At 38.0% G+C, this 19,056-nt stretch overlaps 1 protein-coding gene across 2 annotated transcripts in view; it reads right to left on the reverse strand.

The window, feature by feature from the left end:
• Positions 1 to 19,056, reverse strand: part of Tnks2 (tankyrase 2) — a 61,488-nt gene that overhangs the window by 23,752 nt on the left and 18,680 nt on the right. For both annotated transcript variants that reach the window (XM_055613775.1, XM_055613774.1), the window contains exons 8-15: positions 16,620 to 16,806; positions 15,380 to 15,501; positions 12,321 to 12,412; positions 12,154 to 12,232; positions 8,514 to 8,685; positions 7,022 to 7,101; positions 2,131 to 2,276; positions 936 to 1,101 (exon numbers count right to left, since the gene is read on the reverse strand). In XM_055613775.1, coding sequence (XP_055469750.1) covers positions 936 to 1,101; positions 2,131 to 2,276; positions 7,022 to 7,101; positions 8,514 to 8,685; positions 12,154 to 12,232; positions 12,321 to 12,412; positions 15,380 to 15,501; positions 16,620 to 16,806 — 1,044 coding nt within the window. The remainder of the gene's footprint in view (positions 1 to 935; positions 1,102 to 2,130; positions 2,277 to 7,021; positions 7,102 to 8,513; positions 8,686 to 12,153; positions 12,233 to 12,320; positions 12,413 to 15,379; positions 15,502 to 16,619; positions 16,807 to 19,056) is intronic.

Genomic DNA, 19,056 nt, shown 5'->3' on the forward strand with positions numbered 1-19,056 from the left:
TTATTAATGCTTACATACCATAGGCAACTGTAACACATTAATAAGTATGTATGTAAGAACAGAAAACTTAAGAGTAAAAGTTTTTGGCTATGTAATTTTAAGTTTAGTTTTATCATTTTAGACAGTCTCATGTAGCCCATGTTGATCTGAAATTTGCTCTATAGTTGAAGATGACCTTGACCCAATGACCTTCCTGTCTCTATCTCCCATGCAATGAGAATATAGGTATGTACCACTATGCCAGGTTTATGTGATGTTGGGAATAAGTCCCAGGGCCTTGTGCTGCTAGACAGGCACTCTACTAATTCAGCTACATCTGTAGTTCCTACATTATAATCTTATAGACCACTGCCAAATATGGAGCCCACTGTTGACTGAATTGTTTCCTTTTTAAAAAAATTGGCTCTCAACTGTGCAGCCTTGGTTAGCCACCTGGAAACACACTCTGTTGACCAGGCTGGACTTGAGCCTATAAAGGTCCACCTGCCTGTGCCTCCCAGTGCTGGGGTTTAAGGCATGCACTACCACACCTAGCTACATTTTTCCTTTATACAAACACTGTATGTATGAATCTAGGCTGTAATATTTTACAGTAAAGTATTTGTAACTATGCTAGAACAGCACCATCAATTTATAGACTATTAAACAAACTGGGCTTATAAACCACAGGAGTAATTTGAGGTTAGATTACCAAACAGGAAAGTTGGATGGCAACCAGAACCATCACGTGATGAGTGGCTATAGAAATAAAATCCCTATGCTGGTATATATACATGTAGACATAAGAATGTTCATATCATTTTCCTTTGAAATCTAGTTTTAGTATTAGATAACTGTGCGTCTGTACTTTCACTGGTGTAAATTCTGAATTAGCGTTATGGGAAGGACAATCTGAGTACTTAGTGATCCCCACTGTATCAAGTACTTAAGCACACCTGGAGCAGAAGTTTGCAAATTTCATATTTTCCTTTTGCTGCAGCTTCATGTAAAGGTGTGAACTTCCACAAGTCAGCTACATTAACCACTGCTCCATGCTTGACAAGAAGCTCTGCAACTTCATAGTGTCCATAAGAACATGCATTGTGCAAAGGAACAAGGCCTCTGAAAAGTTAAACACGGAGTATAATCTCAGCAATTATTTATAACCAACCAGAGACATTTCTTCAACTGCCTACAGGAGTATACTGGCCATACTCTGTAGAACTCAAATCTAGGGAAATCAGGAAGACCTTTTGAGGGGAAGAATTTAAGAATATTTAAGAGAATATGATAAACATTCACATATAGACTTAACAAACATCTAGTATTGTGTATTTTTAACAAAAATAATTTCCAGATAAAAATATTTTTAGTGTATCCTCAATGAACACTGAAAACTTTATTAATCAGTATCAAAATCACAAAAATAAAATTTCCTTGGCAATAGGATGACAAAGCATTAAGTTAATCTTAATGTAAATGGAGACATTTACATTTATTTTTAAATTTTTTCATTTTTTGATACATGGTTTCTTTGTGCAGCCTTAGCTGTCCTGGACTAGCTTTGTAGACCAGGCTGACTAGGCTGGCCTTGAACTCACAGGGATCCAACTAACTTTGCCTCCCTAAGTGCTAGTATCACAGGCATGTACCACTGCATCTGGCTGCTAGCTTTTTTTTTCTTTCTTTCTTTCTTTGTAAAATAAATGGTCATGAGCTGGAGAGATAGCTCGGTGGTTAAGAGCACTGTCTGCTTTTCCAAAGGATCTGGGTTCAATTCCCAGCACCCACACAGCAGCTCACACCTGTCTATAACTCCTGTTCGAGGGGACCCGATCCTCTTACACATGCAGACAAAACATCAATGTACATAAAAAAAAAAAAAGAAAGAAAGAAATGGTCGAATACTATAGCCCATATTAGTCTCAAAGCTCCCCAAGGCTTGGTGTCCAGGTGCACACCATCATGCTCAGCATAAACTATTAACTGAGGTTAATAAGCTATCAATGAACCAATGTAAACAATCAAATAATATAAATAAGTAAGTAAGTAAATAAATAAATAGAAGTATTTTCACAACTTAGCGTGTACGTCTTGTAGTTTCCAAAAAGGTCGTGTAGAGATACGGCAGAGACATGGCAGTTATCTTACCCTTTATCTTTAGCATGCACATCAGCTCCGTGCTGCAGCAGATACTCCACCACAGACACTCTGTTGTACCCAGCTGCAAAATGGAGGGGTGTTGACTGGCGTCCTTCAATGTCTCTACAGTTGACACTCTGAACAGTACAGAGTTTCTGTAGATTGAACACAGCATACACATGATGCTACATATTTTCTTGCCTCGTTTTAACACAACACAACACACAACAGATATTTCAAATGTTTGCCTTATTTTCTTATTTCATTAAATAAGTATTTCAGAGACTATATTTTTCCCCCAAGACACAGTTTCTCTGTATAGCCCTAGCTGTCCTGGACTCACTTTGTAGACCAGTGTGGCCTAGAACTCACAAAGACCCACCTGCCTCTGCCTCCTGAGTGCTGGGATTAAAGGCGTGTGCCACCACACCCTGCTCAGACACTATTCTTATTTCAGCTTTTCATTTACCAACTCTTCTGGTCCTCTCATCTATGATTACATATTTTACTTTTCTGAAAGGTAGTAAAATTTACTGTTGACAGGCTGGAGCAATGGCTCCATGGTTAAGAGCACTGGCTGCCTTCCAGAGCCAGGCCCAATGCCCAGGCCCCATATGGTGGCTCACAACCATCTGTAAATCCAGTCCCAGGGAATCTGACCCTCACTTTTGGCCTCCACAGGCACCATATATATGAACATACACGGCACACAGATATATATGCAGGCAAAGGTTGCACATGAAATACAATAAAAATTAATATTTACATATTAATAACCTAACTTCTATAACTCTAACAACCACTTAGTAGTAAACGCATACTAGATCACAGCAGCACTGAGAGAAAAACGCAGAGTCCCAAATCTGGTACCTACAATCAGAATCTGAATTTTAAGCTAGCATGATAGTATATGGCAGCTGTGGCAGCACTGGAAGATGAAGGCAGAAGGGTTATGAGTTCAGAGCCTGCCTGGTCTCTGTGATAAGACTTTCCAATGAACAACAAATAACACACAGTGAGTCTATATTTTAATAAGGCCTCTACTTACATGCACATTCCAAGTGTGAGAAGTGATGCTGCACACCAGTCATTCTCAACATTGATATATATTGGTCTTATTTCCCAATTTTGTAAGTCAGTGTCTGGGTTTGTAAATTTGCACTCTTACCAAGTTTCTAGGCTATCCAGTGGCCAAGGAATCACATTTAAGACAGTAACTTAAACTGCTCCATATATAATGAACTAAGAAAATGTTGCTGGTGATACATGATCCTTGAAGAACTAAAAATATGATCACTAGAACTATTTTCCTGTGCTCTTTGGTTCAGATGAGTAAGTCTAGCTCAATCAAAAGCTACACCCCAAATATTCTTGAGGATTATGCAGAGAATATGGGGGAATAAAAGAGTCAAAAAATATCAGCATTAATCACCACCACCATCATCAGAAATAAGTTTAGTATGCCTCATCAGTAGGTTTATCTCAAAGGAAGCCACTGAACTGGTAAAGCTCTTCTGAGCTCATGAAACACAGTTGCTAGAATTGATGAATGAGGTTCCAGTTGCAGAGCAATGTTTCGGTGGGGTCTGAAAAACAATCTAGGAATTGAGTGTGAACCAACCAGCTGTTGGCACATGTGGTAGTCACCAAAGATCATTTTAATATCTTTTAAATGTTTTTGTTCATTCTGATATTAGGTACTATGACAGTTAATACAGTCAGGTTGCATGCCTTAGAATTACCTAGGAGACAAACCTATGGCATGACTCCAAAGGATTTTATGAATTAGGTTAGCCTCTGGGCATGCCTGCCAGGAAACATTTAGATTATGTTAACCAAGATAAGAAGACCCATGTTATCTGTGGATGATACCATTCCATGGGCTGGCATTCTGGGCTGAATAAAAAAAAGGGGGGGGGGAGAGAAAATGAGCTAAAATCCTCATTCATTGATCTCTGCTTTTTGATTGCAGATGCAATGTGAGAAACTACCTCAAGCTCCTATTGCCACACTGGACTTTAAGCCCAAATAAATCCTTCCAGTTGTTTTATGAGGTATTACAGGTATCCAGAAAATGGTATGACCTGCTGGACCAATAGTAAACAAACACAAGTAAAAATGCAAATATTTACTGGGCAGTATAGAGAACGCTCTGTCCTAAGAATTCATACCGAGTCACATGTGCAAAGATAGTAAGCTCATGGAGATAAATTTTCAAGCGATTTTAGAGTCAGAGGGCAAGGAAGCTAGCCTAATGCTTATCACTGAGAGAAATGGATGTAATCCAACAGCATTATTTTGTTTTCTAAATCCAATTATTATTTTAAATTCATGTCATCCTCTAGACTCTTTCTATTCCTCTGAAAACCAAGTTTATACTTTAAAAAATACAAACAATAACAACAAATCCTAAACTAAAACCAAAACTACCAATGACAACAAAAAAAGGTGGTAACACAAGCTGGTCTCAAACTAATGATCTCTCCCTCACCCCCCCAAGTGCTGGGATCGCAAGAGTATGGCACCATTTCTGGTAATGTTTAGTCTAATGTTTATTAAACACTTTGTTCTGAAAGTAAATGAACATATAAAACTCATCAGTCTCCTTACTCACACACACATAAAATCATCTAGTTTAAAATGAATGTCTTTAAAGCTGAGCTCCGTGGCACACACCTGTAATCCCAGCAGTCAGGGAGGCAGAGGCAGGCAGATTACTCTGAGTTTGAGGCCAGCCTGGTTTACAAAAGCGAGTCTAGGACAGCCAAGGCTACCCAGAGACACCCTGTCTCAACAAACAAACAAACAAACAAACAAACAAAAAACAAGTCTTAAACTTAATAAAACACAAATCACTTGACTCATGAAAAACAAATCAGAAACCCTTGTTACATCTGATGTTTATATTATTTGCACTGGCACAGCACAGAGAGAGGATCATGTGCACTCTTAAAAGAAATTCCAAAAAGTAAATAAATTCAGGGCTGGCAAGATGCCTCTGCCTGTACAGGTGTAAGTCTGGAACCAGAGTGCGATCACTAGAACCCCTGTAAAGCTGGAAGGAGAGAAAGCATACCATGACCCTCCCAACACTGAGCCCATTTAAAAGGTCAATGTAGAAACTTTTAAGAGCTCTAGAATGAGACCAACCTTTTTAAGTCGTCTTTTACTATTTTTGAGACAGAGTCTCACTGTGTAACCCTGACAGTCCTTGAACTCACTATATGAACCAGGCTGGATTTAGCTTTCTCTGCATCCTGGGTGCTGGGATTAAAGGAATGTACCACCATGTCTAGCTCGTATATATTTTTTAAGAAAATCTATATAAATTTATAGAAAATCTACTACACAGACATTCAACAGCATTATTTCAAACAGCTGCTTCTACCACAAATTAGGGAATGTGAAACTTCTTAGTTGAAAAGTCTTTGAGGAGGGGGAAAAGAAGGCTTTTTTCCCTGGCTAGTTTTGAAAACTGAAATAACATTACTGCAGCATTAAAGGATCATTTACAAGTCGGGTGCAATGGCACACGCCTGTAATCCCAATACTCAGAGAGAAAGAGGCAGATGGATCTCTGTGAGTTAGAAAGAGGCAGATGGATCTCTGTGAGTTTGAGGCCAGCCAGGTCTACAAAGCAAGATCAGGACAGCCAAGGCTATACAGAGAAACCCTGACTCTAAAAACTAAAACAAAACAAAACAACAAAAAACCCAAACATAAAACAAATGAATTAATTTCTGGTTTATATTACTTGAATTTTAAGTGCTGGTCTTTTAAAAACATCAGGTTTTTGGGTTATTTATCTAGGCATTTCTGTATATAATAGGAACCCACAGTAAAGACAGCTAAGACATCAATGTGTGTATAGCACTAGTGAAAACAGAGAATGTGAAGGAAGGTGACTCAGGGAGACTGCTGCTGGGATGGGACAGATAAGAAATCAGGTGCTCTGTGGGAAAAGACATTGTCGGCCCCCCTGAGTATGACTGAATGGTTCCAAGCAGTGACAACACTGTGTTCACACAGCACAAACAATGGCTTCCCAGGCAGAAGGGGGTAAAGGAATGGACCAGAGGAACCTGTACACAGAAGGGACACTGGGTTCCTTTTGTTTTGTGTGTCAAATATAAACAGTAACAAGACTGCAAAACATCACACAAAACTTCCTCTTTTAATTGGTATTGCTTTTAGACAGTCTTCCTAAGTAGCTGTCTTTTAACCCTTAAACCTCCTGTCTCTGCCTCCCTAATGTTTGGATAACAGGCGTGCATTATTATGCGGGGTACACATTTCTCCTTAAAAATTTAATTGAAAAAAAAAAGATTATTTTATGTGCATGAATATTTTGCCTGCATGTATGTCGGTGCTCCACATGCATGCCTGGTGCCCATGAACGTCAGAAGAGGGCATTGCATCCCTGGAACCAGAGTTATGGGTAGTTGTAAGCCAACATGCTGGGAACTTGACACAGGGCCTCTACAAGAGCTGTAAGTGCTTTTAATTTCTGAACCATTTCTTTAAGCTTTATTTATTTATTATGTATACAGTGCTCTGTCTCCATGCCAGAAGAGGGCACCAGAGCTCACTATAGATGGTTGTGAGCCACCATGTGGTTGCTGTAAATTGAACTCAGGACCTTTGGAGGAGCAGCCAGTACTCTTAACCTATGAGCCATCTCTCCAACTCTCTTTAGCCCCTCATTCTTCTGTTATAGGGACAAGTGAGTTCTTTAAGACAATTGCATTTGATACTACATGAAGAACATTTCTCAGTGTTTCTTACTGCAGAGGAATTGGTATTTTTATCCTCTTAATAAGGCTCTTTGCTGTAACAGTACTGATTTATTAAACAATGCCAAAATATAAACCAAAGATTAACAAAACTTATTGTATCTTACCTTTACAGTTTCTACATCACCAGCTTTTGCAGCCTCCAGCAACTGTCTGTCTGCTTCTGAGTGACCTAGTGAGATGCCCTCTGAGAGGGGCAGAAGAATGGTTAATTTCCATGTAGAAAGTAAGACCAAACTTTAAAGTTTTTGTTGTTGTTTTCGAAGACAGGGTTTCTCTGTGTAGCCTGGCTGTCCTGGACCCACCTTGTAGATCTGCCTCCCAAAGTGCTGGGATCACAGGTATGTGCCACTGCTTCAATGGTTTCTGAGTTTGCTAGTTTATATAGTATCACTAAAGGGAAAAATACTAAGGCTACTAAAACTTTTGAGATTATACACGGAGCAAAATATACACGTGTGCTAACAATAAAATGCCATTTAGCCAGTGTAAAGAAACATAACCAAAGTGAAAGCCTGCCTGCTTTATAACCAAGCCATGGGTGAGCGCTGACGGAAATCTAAACATGGTTCTGCCCTTAACTTGTTATCTGAACTAGCACAAATCACTTTAATATCCTAAGACTCAAGTTTTTTCAGTTTTAAAGAGTGAAGTTGGATTAGAAAGTAGCTAGTCATTTTCAGTTTAAAATTGTGTCTCACAATTCAATTAAAATTTCTGAAAAGTATGTACAACAAAGGAAGTTCCAAATCAAGATTTAAGTTTAAAAATTAAACCTTGAAAAAAACTAAAAGAAAACATATATATTTACATCTTAGGATAGACATGAAGAGTAGCATATCAAAGAAGAGCCAAACTAAAACTGAGGTGGAAAAATACTGAGGCAAATCTCCTGCAACAGAGTAACAAAGCCAGGGACAAAATGGACAGACTGACACTGTAGCTTGGTACCAGAAGAAGCTCACACGCAAGATTTACAAAGAATGAAGCAGCCTGTGTTTAGGGAAGTATCAACAGGATTGCTAAACCCCTATCTTTTAATGTTTTCTTTGCTCTAAAAAACAGCAATTCCTATATTTTACTTGATTAATAAGAGCTTTTAAAGCATCCCCACCTTTGGTTTGGGGTATCTCATTATATAGTCAAGGGACCCTTGTGCTCAGCTTCTCCAATGCTGGCACTGACAGTGTCTCAATGTCCAGCTTCTTAAAACTTAAAAAAGGAAAGGAAAAGAAAGATCAAAGACAGGGTCTATGTACCCTTATCTGTCTTGGAACTCAGAGATGTGCCAGTCTCCGTGACCCAAGGACTGGAATTAAAGATGTGACCACCATGCCTGGCAAATCAGCTTCATAAACGTTAAAACTTGAGTGCCCCGCATTTCCTCAGAGAAACTAGACAGAACATGCTACTGAACAAGTTATAATTATAATTTAATGGCATTTGAGTATCAAATATAATGAGCTAAGAATAAATTAAGTAAGTCAGCATTTCTCAAAAATCTTCTGTTTATTACCAACTCCTACATACCACACCTGATTATGTGAAAAATCCTAAAGGTTAATCTTTAAAACAGAATGTCACAGAGGCACTGAATACCTTGAAGCAGCTGCTGTACATTTTCATTGCCCATCTGCAAGGCGGTGAAACCCTGGAGGGATATGATGTTTGGATCGCACCCATAGCTCAGCAGCAGGCGGCAGGTCTGTAGATGACCACAGTGTGCGGCTCTGTGTAGTGACGTCTGTCCAAGACTGTCCAAAGCATTGACCTTAACAACGCACAGAACACTGAATTAGCATTGGTACACCACCTAAAATCATCCAGTTATGTACTTCTCACTACTGAAGGCCTCTATTATTATTTTTTTAAAGAAATCAATTATCCAAAATCAAAAAGTGCCAAAGCAGGCATTTTTTCTTCAGAACTAGAGTACAAATTCACCAGTCCATGAAGGCTGATAAAAGTCAGAATGAAAATCCAACTTTAGATGTGGGCTGCTAAGTATAATAAGTTAAACATTTACGCTATATTTAGCATTACAGCATTGATTTTAAGTTCATCCTATTAGAGCTAGACATTGACCAAAAAAGCTTGCATCTATGAAATTTTATGGGTACAGAATTCTTATGATTGACTCCAAGATACACAACAGTCAGGGACAAACAAGACCAGAGGTGAGTTCGGGTTGAAATACCCATTCCTATTTAATTGATCTTCTACACCATGTATCATGTAGAATATAATGTGACCAGCATACTGTATGTCGACCACGGAACACTCACCAGCAATACAATGGCACTATTGACATGTTGATCACTCTCCAAAACATTATACTAAATGGAAAAACCTTACCCTAAAGACTCATGTTTATGACGGATAAACCTCAAAATGGCTATTCTTGTTAGGTGTAGAGATGGCCTGAGATGACGCACTGTTACGGATTGAATTCAGGACCTTCTACATTGAGACAGTCTACTGTTCAGCTATCCACCACCCATTTCTGTCTTAGCCCAAGTTCTTTAATATGTCTGCCTGCACAGATAAGTACGTTAGAATTCAGCAAATATACAACGGAGATTTGCACATTTCACCCTATATAAATTTTTGTACCTAAAGAAAAACTGTATAGAAACATCCAAGTCTAGCTGATGTATATACACAAGAGTATTTAGTGTGTACACAGTAATCTGCTAATGTAGACATGTTGATGGATATGTAACATAGCATAGCTAGTGCTCACATCCACGTAGTGGGTACGTAACTTTTTTGTAAAATTTTTTCAATTTGGTTCTGTCTTTAAAACTCTTCACAAGAAAATAAGATCACCTCTGAGACCATCTCATTTCCATTCTGCCTTACTATGAAAGTAATTCTTCAATAAATAACCAAGCCTAGGTACACCAATGTCTTTTGAGACACTGGCCAATTAATAGTCAAAATCAGAATATTTAAAGATGGATATAGCAAGATCTCAATGAGCACAGAACTAGAATGAGTGTCCATGATTACAGAACTGAAAACCTATTTAAAATGCTGAGGGCTTTAAAAAAAAAAAAAAAAAGGGAGGGGGGATGGCTGAAGAGACGGCTCAGTGGTTAAGAGCACTGGCTGCTTTTCCAGAGGACACAGGTTCAATTCCCAGCACCCACATGGCAGCTTACAATTGTCTGTAACTCCAGTTCCAGCAAATCTAACACCCCCTTACCAATGCACATAAAAAATAAAAGTGACCCCCCCAAAAAAACTTGTTTAGGACAATTTTTACTCACATACCCAATCATATTTTTTGAAAAACATCCGGTGAAAGCATTGAGTGAGTAACATATATTAGGGTGAACAACTTTGCTGGTTTGCCTAGGACTATCTCAGTCTTCAGACTATGATATGGGTTTTTTAAAACCTCCAATTCTGGATAAAAGTCAATGAGTGGTCTCTAATCACAACTATCTCACTAAGTTTCACAGCTCAAATTCAATGTGTGTCTGTATACTCTTCAAAAGTAATGTGCCATATGTAAGGAAAAAAAAAAGCAATCAACAGGAAGGCACAGAGCAGAGACAAATGAGGATGCCAAGCAGTCAAGCAGAAATGAACTTTATTTTATTCAGTAATTTACAGTAGGAAAAAAATCACAGTTTACATTATCAAGAACTTCCCAAAGTCAAAGATTAGGACATTAAAGGCAACAGAAAAAGAAACTGAAAATTTTAAGTGATCCCTTGAGTGTAGAAATCCAAAGAAAGACAAGTAAGAAAACTGACCTTCAGAACCCAGTGAGGATAAGGTCTCAGGGCCACTCAGGGCCTCTGTTCTTTCTTTTCCCTTTAATCACAGCAGCTCCATTTCTGTACATATATTGAATTTTCACTAAAAATTTTCTTTGAGGAAGGCAAAGATCTTTGGATTAAAAACTGGAAACTAAAGGCTAGAGATCATTCAGCGTTTAAGAGCACTGGCTGCTCTTCCAGAGGTCCTGAGTTCAATTCCCAGCAACCACATGGTGGCTCACAACTATCTATAATAGGATCTGACGCCCTCTTCTGTCATGCAGGCATACATGCAAATAGAGTACTCATATGTTCATATAAATCTTTTTAAAAACTTGGAAACCATTATCATTTCTGCTATGTACACCTTCTATTAAGTATTTTTTAAATGAAAAGATTTTAAATTTGGTATCTGTGTGTGAGGATACGGGTGGGTGGGTGGGAGCATGTGTGAGACAGAGGACATCTTTTGGGCCTCAGTTCCCTCTCACCTTCCACTGTACTGAGGCACGCCTTCAGTTTCTGACACTGTTAGCTGGCGGGTGAACCGGCCAATTTTCCTGTGTTTCCCATGTATCAGAAGGAAAAGAGAGAACAGGTGTGTACCACCACACCTGGCTTTCCACATGGATTCGAGATCCAATTCAGGTGGTTAGGCTTCAATGGCACACGCTTCACACACTAAGCCTTTTCCTGGGCTTCAGTACTAATTACTCAGTAAGAAAATGATTTACAACTTTGATGGAAGTTCAAGGGGTAAAATGCTCTGCATTCAAATGGCAACTGAACAATGTCAATTTATCCACAAGGACATATATGTTGCTTTTAGTCCAATTATTTCTTTGCTTCTAATCAAGTTCTTTGTGTTAGAGAAATGGTCACAGTACAAACTCTGTACTGCTAAGTAAGAGGAGTTATATTAAACCAAGGAATTTCAGATGTGGGTCAGAAAAGAAAATTAGAGTTATATTGGTCTCCTGCTGAGGTAAAAGGTGCTTGAGTGTGTACTGTTAAGAAAAGTCAAAGATAACTTTGGTCAGTGGATTAGAAGTGAAATGGAGAAGGAAGAACATAACAGAAATGTATGCATGAATAAATGCATAAATTTCCTAACAAAAACAAACAACTAGATTTGGCAAGTGCACGTATGCGTGCATGTGAAGGCCAAGAGTACAGCTGGCTGTGGCTCCTCACCCTCCACCTTGTTTGAGACGGGTTCAGGCTGGCTGGCCTGCAAGCAGTTAGGCTTTTTTCATCTCTGCCACAGGAGCACTACTACCCCTGCTTCTTGGGTTCTGGCGTCTGAACTCAGGCCCTCAAAAAGTGTGATAAGTACTTTCCTCCCAGCCTGGGACTGTTTTGAACAGAAGCAAACCTTTCTGATAGAGTGAATAGTTTAAGGAGCTAGACATCCATTACACAAAAAGTGACTCACTGGGCTACCAAACATTACCAGAAACGGTGTGTACCTTTGCTTCATGCTTCACCACGACTTCAACAACATCATTGTGAGCTTTCTCAGAAGCCACGTGCAGAGGAGTCAGGAATCTTAAAGAGAAAAAGCCAGCCCCACAATAAGTATATTTTCCATACAAAAAAAATGTCATTAACATCTACTAATTAGAAGCATACTCACTCTTTAGTCTTTTCGTTGGTGTTCGCTCCCTTTCTGAGCAGCAGTTCACATATTTGCTTTCTTTTGGGATATGGAGATGCAGCAGCACAATGCTAAATAATTTAAATTGCAGCATTAATCAAGGACCATACAGAACCATTTTTACTTAAGAACACTTGTGTTTCCAATTAAGGATAATAAACGCAATATAACTTCTTTGTTTTATTTTACCTGAATTTGCTCTTGAAAGATCTTCTATTGGAGAGAAAATTCTGACATGGCAGGCAAATCCCACAAATTAATAATAAGTTATTAAACATCATGGTTAAACTTTGTCCTGTATTTTTTAAAAAGCCACTACTGATAGGATGAAAAATGTTACATTTAAAAGCTTAAAAAAAAAAAAAATTCAAATGCTGGCGTCTCTTTTCCCTGTGCTAAAGATCAAATCTATAGCTTTACAGATGGTAGACAAGCGCTCTACAACTGAGTTATTTATCCTCAGCCCTGAGTTTGCACTGTTACATGAAGAAAGCGTACCCATCTGTTCTGTTCTTAATTCTGTTGGTTTAACAGCACCGATGGGATGGCTGCTAAGTTGAGGATCTTCCTCAACTAGTTGCTATAGCAGAAGGACCTTCAATTATCTGTTTGGCACAACCTGTATTGTTTGTGGCTGCAGCTGTTCTGAGTATCAAAGAGGGAAAGAGACAGGAAGTAGGGATTCGCCTTTTATAAATGCATTATCTTTATAATCGCAAATACAATACAAACCTTTACAATCTCAACATCCAGGATAATACTCGAGTATAACAGATATTCAATATCTCACTGATAATTGACTAAATCAATGTGTATATTTGTTAAAACCAAAATCTGAAAATTGTGAGCTAAAAATTCTGGTTAAAACTTTAAAGCAAAGATGCTCTACATATCATAATATACAGTTATCATGAAATCTGTTCTCCTGTTACTAGTCATAAACTTTGTCAGTTCCTCACAATTGTGTTCCTGATTCATTTTTTTTATATTGCTGTGGTCACCAAAATCAGTCCTTTACCCTCAATAAAATCAAGTCTAACTGGTACACATAATTCTTTTGACATTCTAAGGGAAATAAATAACCCTAGAACATTTATTCTGAGTACAAAAATAACCATAGTTAATTTCCAAGAAGTTTTTATTACATCCATCATGAATTAGAGCCTCACTCTTCTCTACATCCTAGGGAAGGGCCTGCAAACTCTGGAAACCAAGAAACTACCCTGCACAATAACCACCCGTGAATACTTACGTCCTAGCATGTTTTAAGGTTAAAGACATCATGCTTAGAGCAGGATACTTGGAGAACAATATATAGAACATTTTTTTTCATCCGTGCTGTCTTGCTTTCATTATCTGAGACCAACTATGATCTGATATTATACAGAAAAGCTCCAGAAACAAACATGAGTCTGAGAAGTGTAAAGAAACCCTGTGCTGCTGCACTGAGATGGGAACTGCATCTTTGTCAGAGTACACAGGCTGCATATGCCTGTGTATGCTGTGTATGCATGTATATGCTGACTCCTTAGTAACTTTCCAGCTGTGTGTTACTGGGTCAACTTAAGTGTACAAGAAATGGCTATTCTACTCAATGGCTCTAATATGCGGGGTAGTTTGGTGGCAACAATGAGACACCAAGAAGCTATAAAGCGCTTTTTAGTTAACTGGAAAGTTTTGACTAAGAGTAGAAGAGACAGTGTGTGTTGCGGTTTACCAGGAGTTACTGGTAAGGTGGTTCATCTTCCTGTGAGTAAAGTATAAATTAAACTACCACAGGTATGGGATAGAAGAAACCATAAGTAGGGTTCAGTACTACCTGTGATTTTATGCAGTGAGTGGGGAGTTGCAAGAGACCATCCTCAGATAAGTGAGTACAAATGTATTAAATGATTTTCACACTATAAAATTTTCTAAGATGTTTGTCTTTCCAAGCTTCCCCCTATCAGTTTTAATGCACTACGTTTTTAATTTTTGACTTAACAGTTTTTGGTTTGTTTGTTTTTTTGGCTTTTTGAGAAAGGGCTTCTCCGTGTAGCCCTGGCTGTCCTGAACTCACTCTGTAGACCAGGCTGGCCTCAAACTCACAGAGATCTCCCTGCCTCTGCCTCCTGAATGCTGGGATTAAAGGCATATGCCATCGTGCCAAAAAACATTTTTTATTAGTCTAGAGCTTTATTTTCTTTTAAGTTGTATTTAAACAAAGTGGCAAATTTCTGTTTATATTAAGGCATAAGGAAGAAAAAAGATATCTATCCGACAACCTACTTTGCTTATTTCCTTCTACGTAAGGAACACCTGAGGTTTATTAAGAATTTACTATTTCCTTTAGGAATTTCTACTTTTAAGGGAGTGCTGGCCATGCTTCCGCGTGTCACCACTGACCTCTGCTGGCTTTGGACTTCACTGCTCACAACCGCTTTAGTCCAGTTTCACAGAAGTCTCCTCCCCATGCCCTGCCTCCACTTGATTTTTTTGAGAAAGTCCTGCTGGTGTGGTTCAGGCTAGCCTCAAACATGTGGCCCTCCTACCTTAGCCTCCTGATCCTGGGATTATAGGTGTACACTATCATGTTCAGTTTGTTAATGGAAGTAACTCTTAAGATATTTTCTTCAAGCTTATGGAAAACCACAAATGATTAATTGTATGTTACATCCATAATAAAAAGTTACATAAAGCATGCAAGAACAAAGGAAAAATTGTTCTCCAGATGGGTTCTACTAGTATTATGTTTCGGGAGGTGAGGTTGTCTATTTTTCTACAGTATTAATTTATATATATATATATATATATATATATATATATATATAGATGGGTAACTGACTTTAATTCAGCATGGTAGCAAATGCCTATTTCAACATTTGAGCACACACCTGAGGTCAATCTGGGCTGATATCGTAAGACACTAGACTCAGAGATTCTAAACAGAAAATATCAACCAACAAACAAGTGCATTAGAAACAATGCCATCACTAAAACCAGACATTATGATTAGTTTTTGATTATTGTATTTTAAAAGCTTAAGTTTGAAACGTTACCAGTGCTGTTTCATGTGTTTGAGGATGTTTGAAATTCACCATTTCCAGAGAAAGATGTTTTTTGATTCTAGTGACATCAGCTTCCCGCGCAGCTTGCAGCAGTGAGTGGCCTTTAAATTCATCTGAACAAAGAAGCATTTACATCTACATGAAAACTGTCATAGTAATGAGGCTTGCCTGCACAACACTAATATTTTTCTTGTAATTATTTTCAAAATAATCTCCAAATAGTCAGATTAAGGCTCTAGAGTCTCAAATATTATTGCTGATAATAATAATTAATAACAGACACAATGGCATCTAGCTCCCTTTAGTTATGGTTTAATTCATTCTCAAGGATAAGCATAAATTTTGGCCATACCAGATTCACTGTCCATTGATATTTCCTACCTGGATTAGAGATAGCTACACTATTACAATCTAGTCTCAGAGCGTTCTGAGACTGTGCAAAGGGTGATCATAATCCCATGCTAGTATACAGCAGCAGACAGTCCTGTTCATACCTATCAGATAACTGCAGATCAAACACACTGGCTTGTCAAGGGCTTCCTGGGAATGAACAAAATTAAAGAAAGTATTTCCTCAATGTTTCTCTTTTACTTATCAGACTTGTGATTTACTCATTACCATTTACTGTTCTAGAATAGTGTAAGTTTGGCTCATTCACATGTAATAATACTATATCTGAATTGAGTGCTTATTTCTTACTATATTTACTTTAGCTACACAGAAAACCATAGAATTTTGTCAAAGTAGTAAACAATATTATATGCCACAAGTCAGAGACCATATTTACAAGATAACAAACAAATTCATTTAACATTAACTAGGAAGTTCCAAAAATGAGTACAATCTAAGGACTATTATCTATAGTTCTTAAACTAGATAACCAGCCCAAATATATTTTCACACAATATCTAAATTATTAACTATGGTAAAAAGATTCTCATCCATAAAGAAAATATTTTATTATTTAAACATTCCCAAAAGTAAAATCAGAAAGGCAAAAAAAAAAAAAAAACAAAAAAAAAACAAAAAACAAAAAACAAAAAAACAAAAAAAAAACATCAGTTCATTGAGGTCATCTTGAACATTAATCTGGTTTATTTTTGAGACAAGATCTTACTATATAGCCCAGGTTGCTCTTGAAGTCAAGAGCTTCATCTGTACCTGCATCCTGAACGCTGGGATTAGAGGATTTCAACAACACACTCATCTAGAACATCACTTTCATACTCACACGATAATCTCTCCTTCAACTGTGGTGTGGGAGCCAAGTCTACAGCACTTTTGTTGTGACAGTTCAGCAGTGTCGGGTCTGCCCCGTAACTTAGGAGGAGAGAACACACTTCAACTCTATTCTTAGAAGCTGCCTCATGAAGAGGAGTAAACTGCCACAAGTCCATTGCATTTACGCAAGCGCCATGCTGGGGAAGAGAAGAGATATCGTTAGTGTTCAGTTCTTAAAGGAATTTAAACTTATTTAATGCTGTGTAGTTCAACAACATGCAAGCTGGAAACAAGGTTTTCAAAATCTCTCTTCCCTTTTGGAGGTATAATTTATATACAGGGAAACACAACTCTTACTAAGTGTAGCTTAATGAACACTGGCAGATAGAAATCCATTCTATCACACAAGAAACAAGACTCTCTTACCACAGAGTGTTTCCTATGTTTCTTTCATTGGCATTTTTTGTCCCATTCTTTTACTACCACATTTATGTGTTCCTGGATTTTATAATAATTACAGAGTAGACTGTCCACATATAGCTTATTAACGTTCTCAAGATTCATGCTGTATCACTAGTTTAAACTGCTGAGGAGCTTTTCATTACACTGTAATTTACTTAGCCAGCTAGGAGAGAGAATGACAAGGGTAAGGCAGCAGGAGGAAGAGCCTGAAACAAGATTCCTAAATGTGGTTTGACTCGTTGACACTATACTTCCATTAGCACAGAATTAACAGAGCTTTTAAACAGTTAACATCACACACTATACTTGGCAAATTAAAAGCTCTGGGTTTTTTTTTTGGAGGGGGTATTAAATTAAAAAAAATCTATTGTAATTACATTTATCTGCATATGTCTATGTGTGGATATGTGTGTGAGCGCAAGGTGCCTCAAGGTGAGAAGAGGTAATCAGATCTCCTGGAGCCAGAGTTAAAAGGCTGTTGGTGGCGTCCAATGTGGTCTTCTGCAAGGCTGTGTACACTCTTAACCCCAACCATCTCTCCAGACCCTAAACTCTAGAATTTTTAAAAACATAAAGTAGACATCATATCTTTTGCACTACTTTTGTAAAAAGAACTTAGGTCTCTTTGCTTATGATATCTGATCATACTGGCTTCAAATGAAGCTTGCTCACATTTATTCTTAAAAGGTTTTTGTCAACCTGCCAATTTTTTAATATATTCTTTCTAAGTTTTTATGGTCAAGACTACACTGTAAATAAATCATAAATAAACATTACTCAATGATGTTAGGTAGACCCAAAGCCTTAATACTGTATAGTCGTGAGGAACTATACAGGTAAAGTGACCATTCTGAAGCTACTGAGCTTCACACAGGACTTTATACTTTCACTATCCATTATATTATTATCCACTCAACCATCCCCTTTACATGAATAAAGAAAACAAACAGAAGAGTTAAAAACAGAGAACCAATTAGCTTCATAGCCTCTAATTCTGTACCAAGCCAGCATTAAAATCTGAATCACAATAAAGTTACAGACAGAACATTCTGGCAGTCCATTAGACTTTCTGACATTTTCTCCCAAGCAAAGAAAAAGTAGTCAATGCTCAAAAGAGCTGTTTAATTATCAATCTGACAGAATTTTCTCCTTTCTCAGATCAGACTACTTGCTTTCTTGCACTTAGAGGCTATGAAGATGAAAGGTGAGAAATTGATTTGCTATTCTTCAAAATAAAAAAAATTATTCGTTTATTTGTGATACTTTGATACAGGATCTCACTTATGTATACCTAGCTGGCTTAGATACAAACCAGGCTGGTTTCAAACTCAGAGATCCACCTGCCTCTCTGCCTCAAGAGTGCTGGGATTAAAGGCAGTTGACAACTTTATTCTTTAAAATTTTTAACAATTATTTGTTGTGTGCATACCACATGCATGTGTCACAGTACACATGTAGAAGTCAGAAGACAACCAGGAGTTGGTTTTCTCCTACCATGTAGACCCTAGAGACTGAACTGAGGTCACCAAGCTTGGAAGCAAGGGGCTTTGACCACCGAGAGATCTTGTAAGCCCTCCTTGCTATTTCTGTGTTTGCTGGTGTCATGCTTCATTATTTAACTTAGGGATGTGATTTGGTACCCTTCGTTCCTAGGTATAGTTAATATTTTGGTCACAATGAATGTCTTTTAGCCAAAATCTTTAGCAAAGGTTGTCAAGCTGGTGCTTGCCCAGGACCTTCGTCTAGGATCTGATAAGTCCTTGATTCCTCGCCATAGATAACACCTCCCCCCCTTTTTTTTTTTTCAGTTTTTGGTTTTTTGAGACAGAGTTTCTGTCTGGTCCTGGAACTCACTCTGTAGATCAGGCTTGGCTCCAAGCTCAGAGATCCACCTGCCTCTGCCTCCTGAGTTCTGGGGTTAAAAGCATGTACCACCAATCTTAGGTAACACCTTTAGTATGCTCTCTTTAGTGCTACTACTTTAC

The sequence above is a fragment of the Psammomys obesus genome, unplaced genomic scaffold, assembly GCF_907164565.1.
Source record: "Psammomys obesus unplaced genomic scaffold, mPsaObe1.curated_primary_1811, whole genome shotgun sequence".
Classification (NCBI taxonomy): Eukaryota; Metazoa; Chordata; class Mammalia; order Rodentia; family Muridae; genus Psammomys; species Psammomys obesus.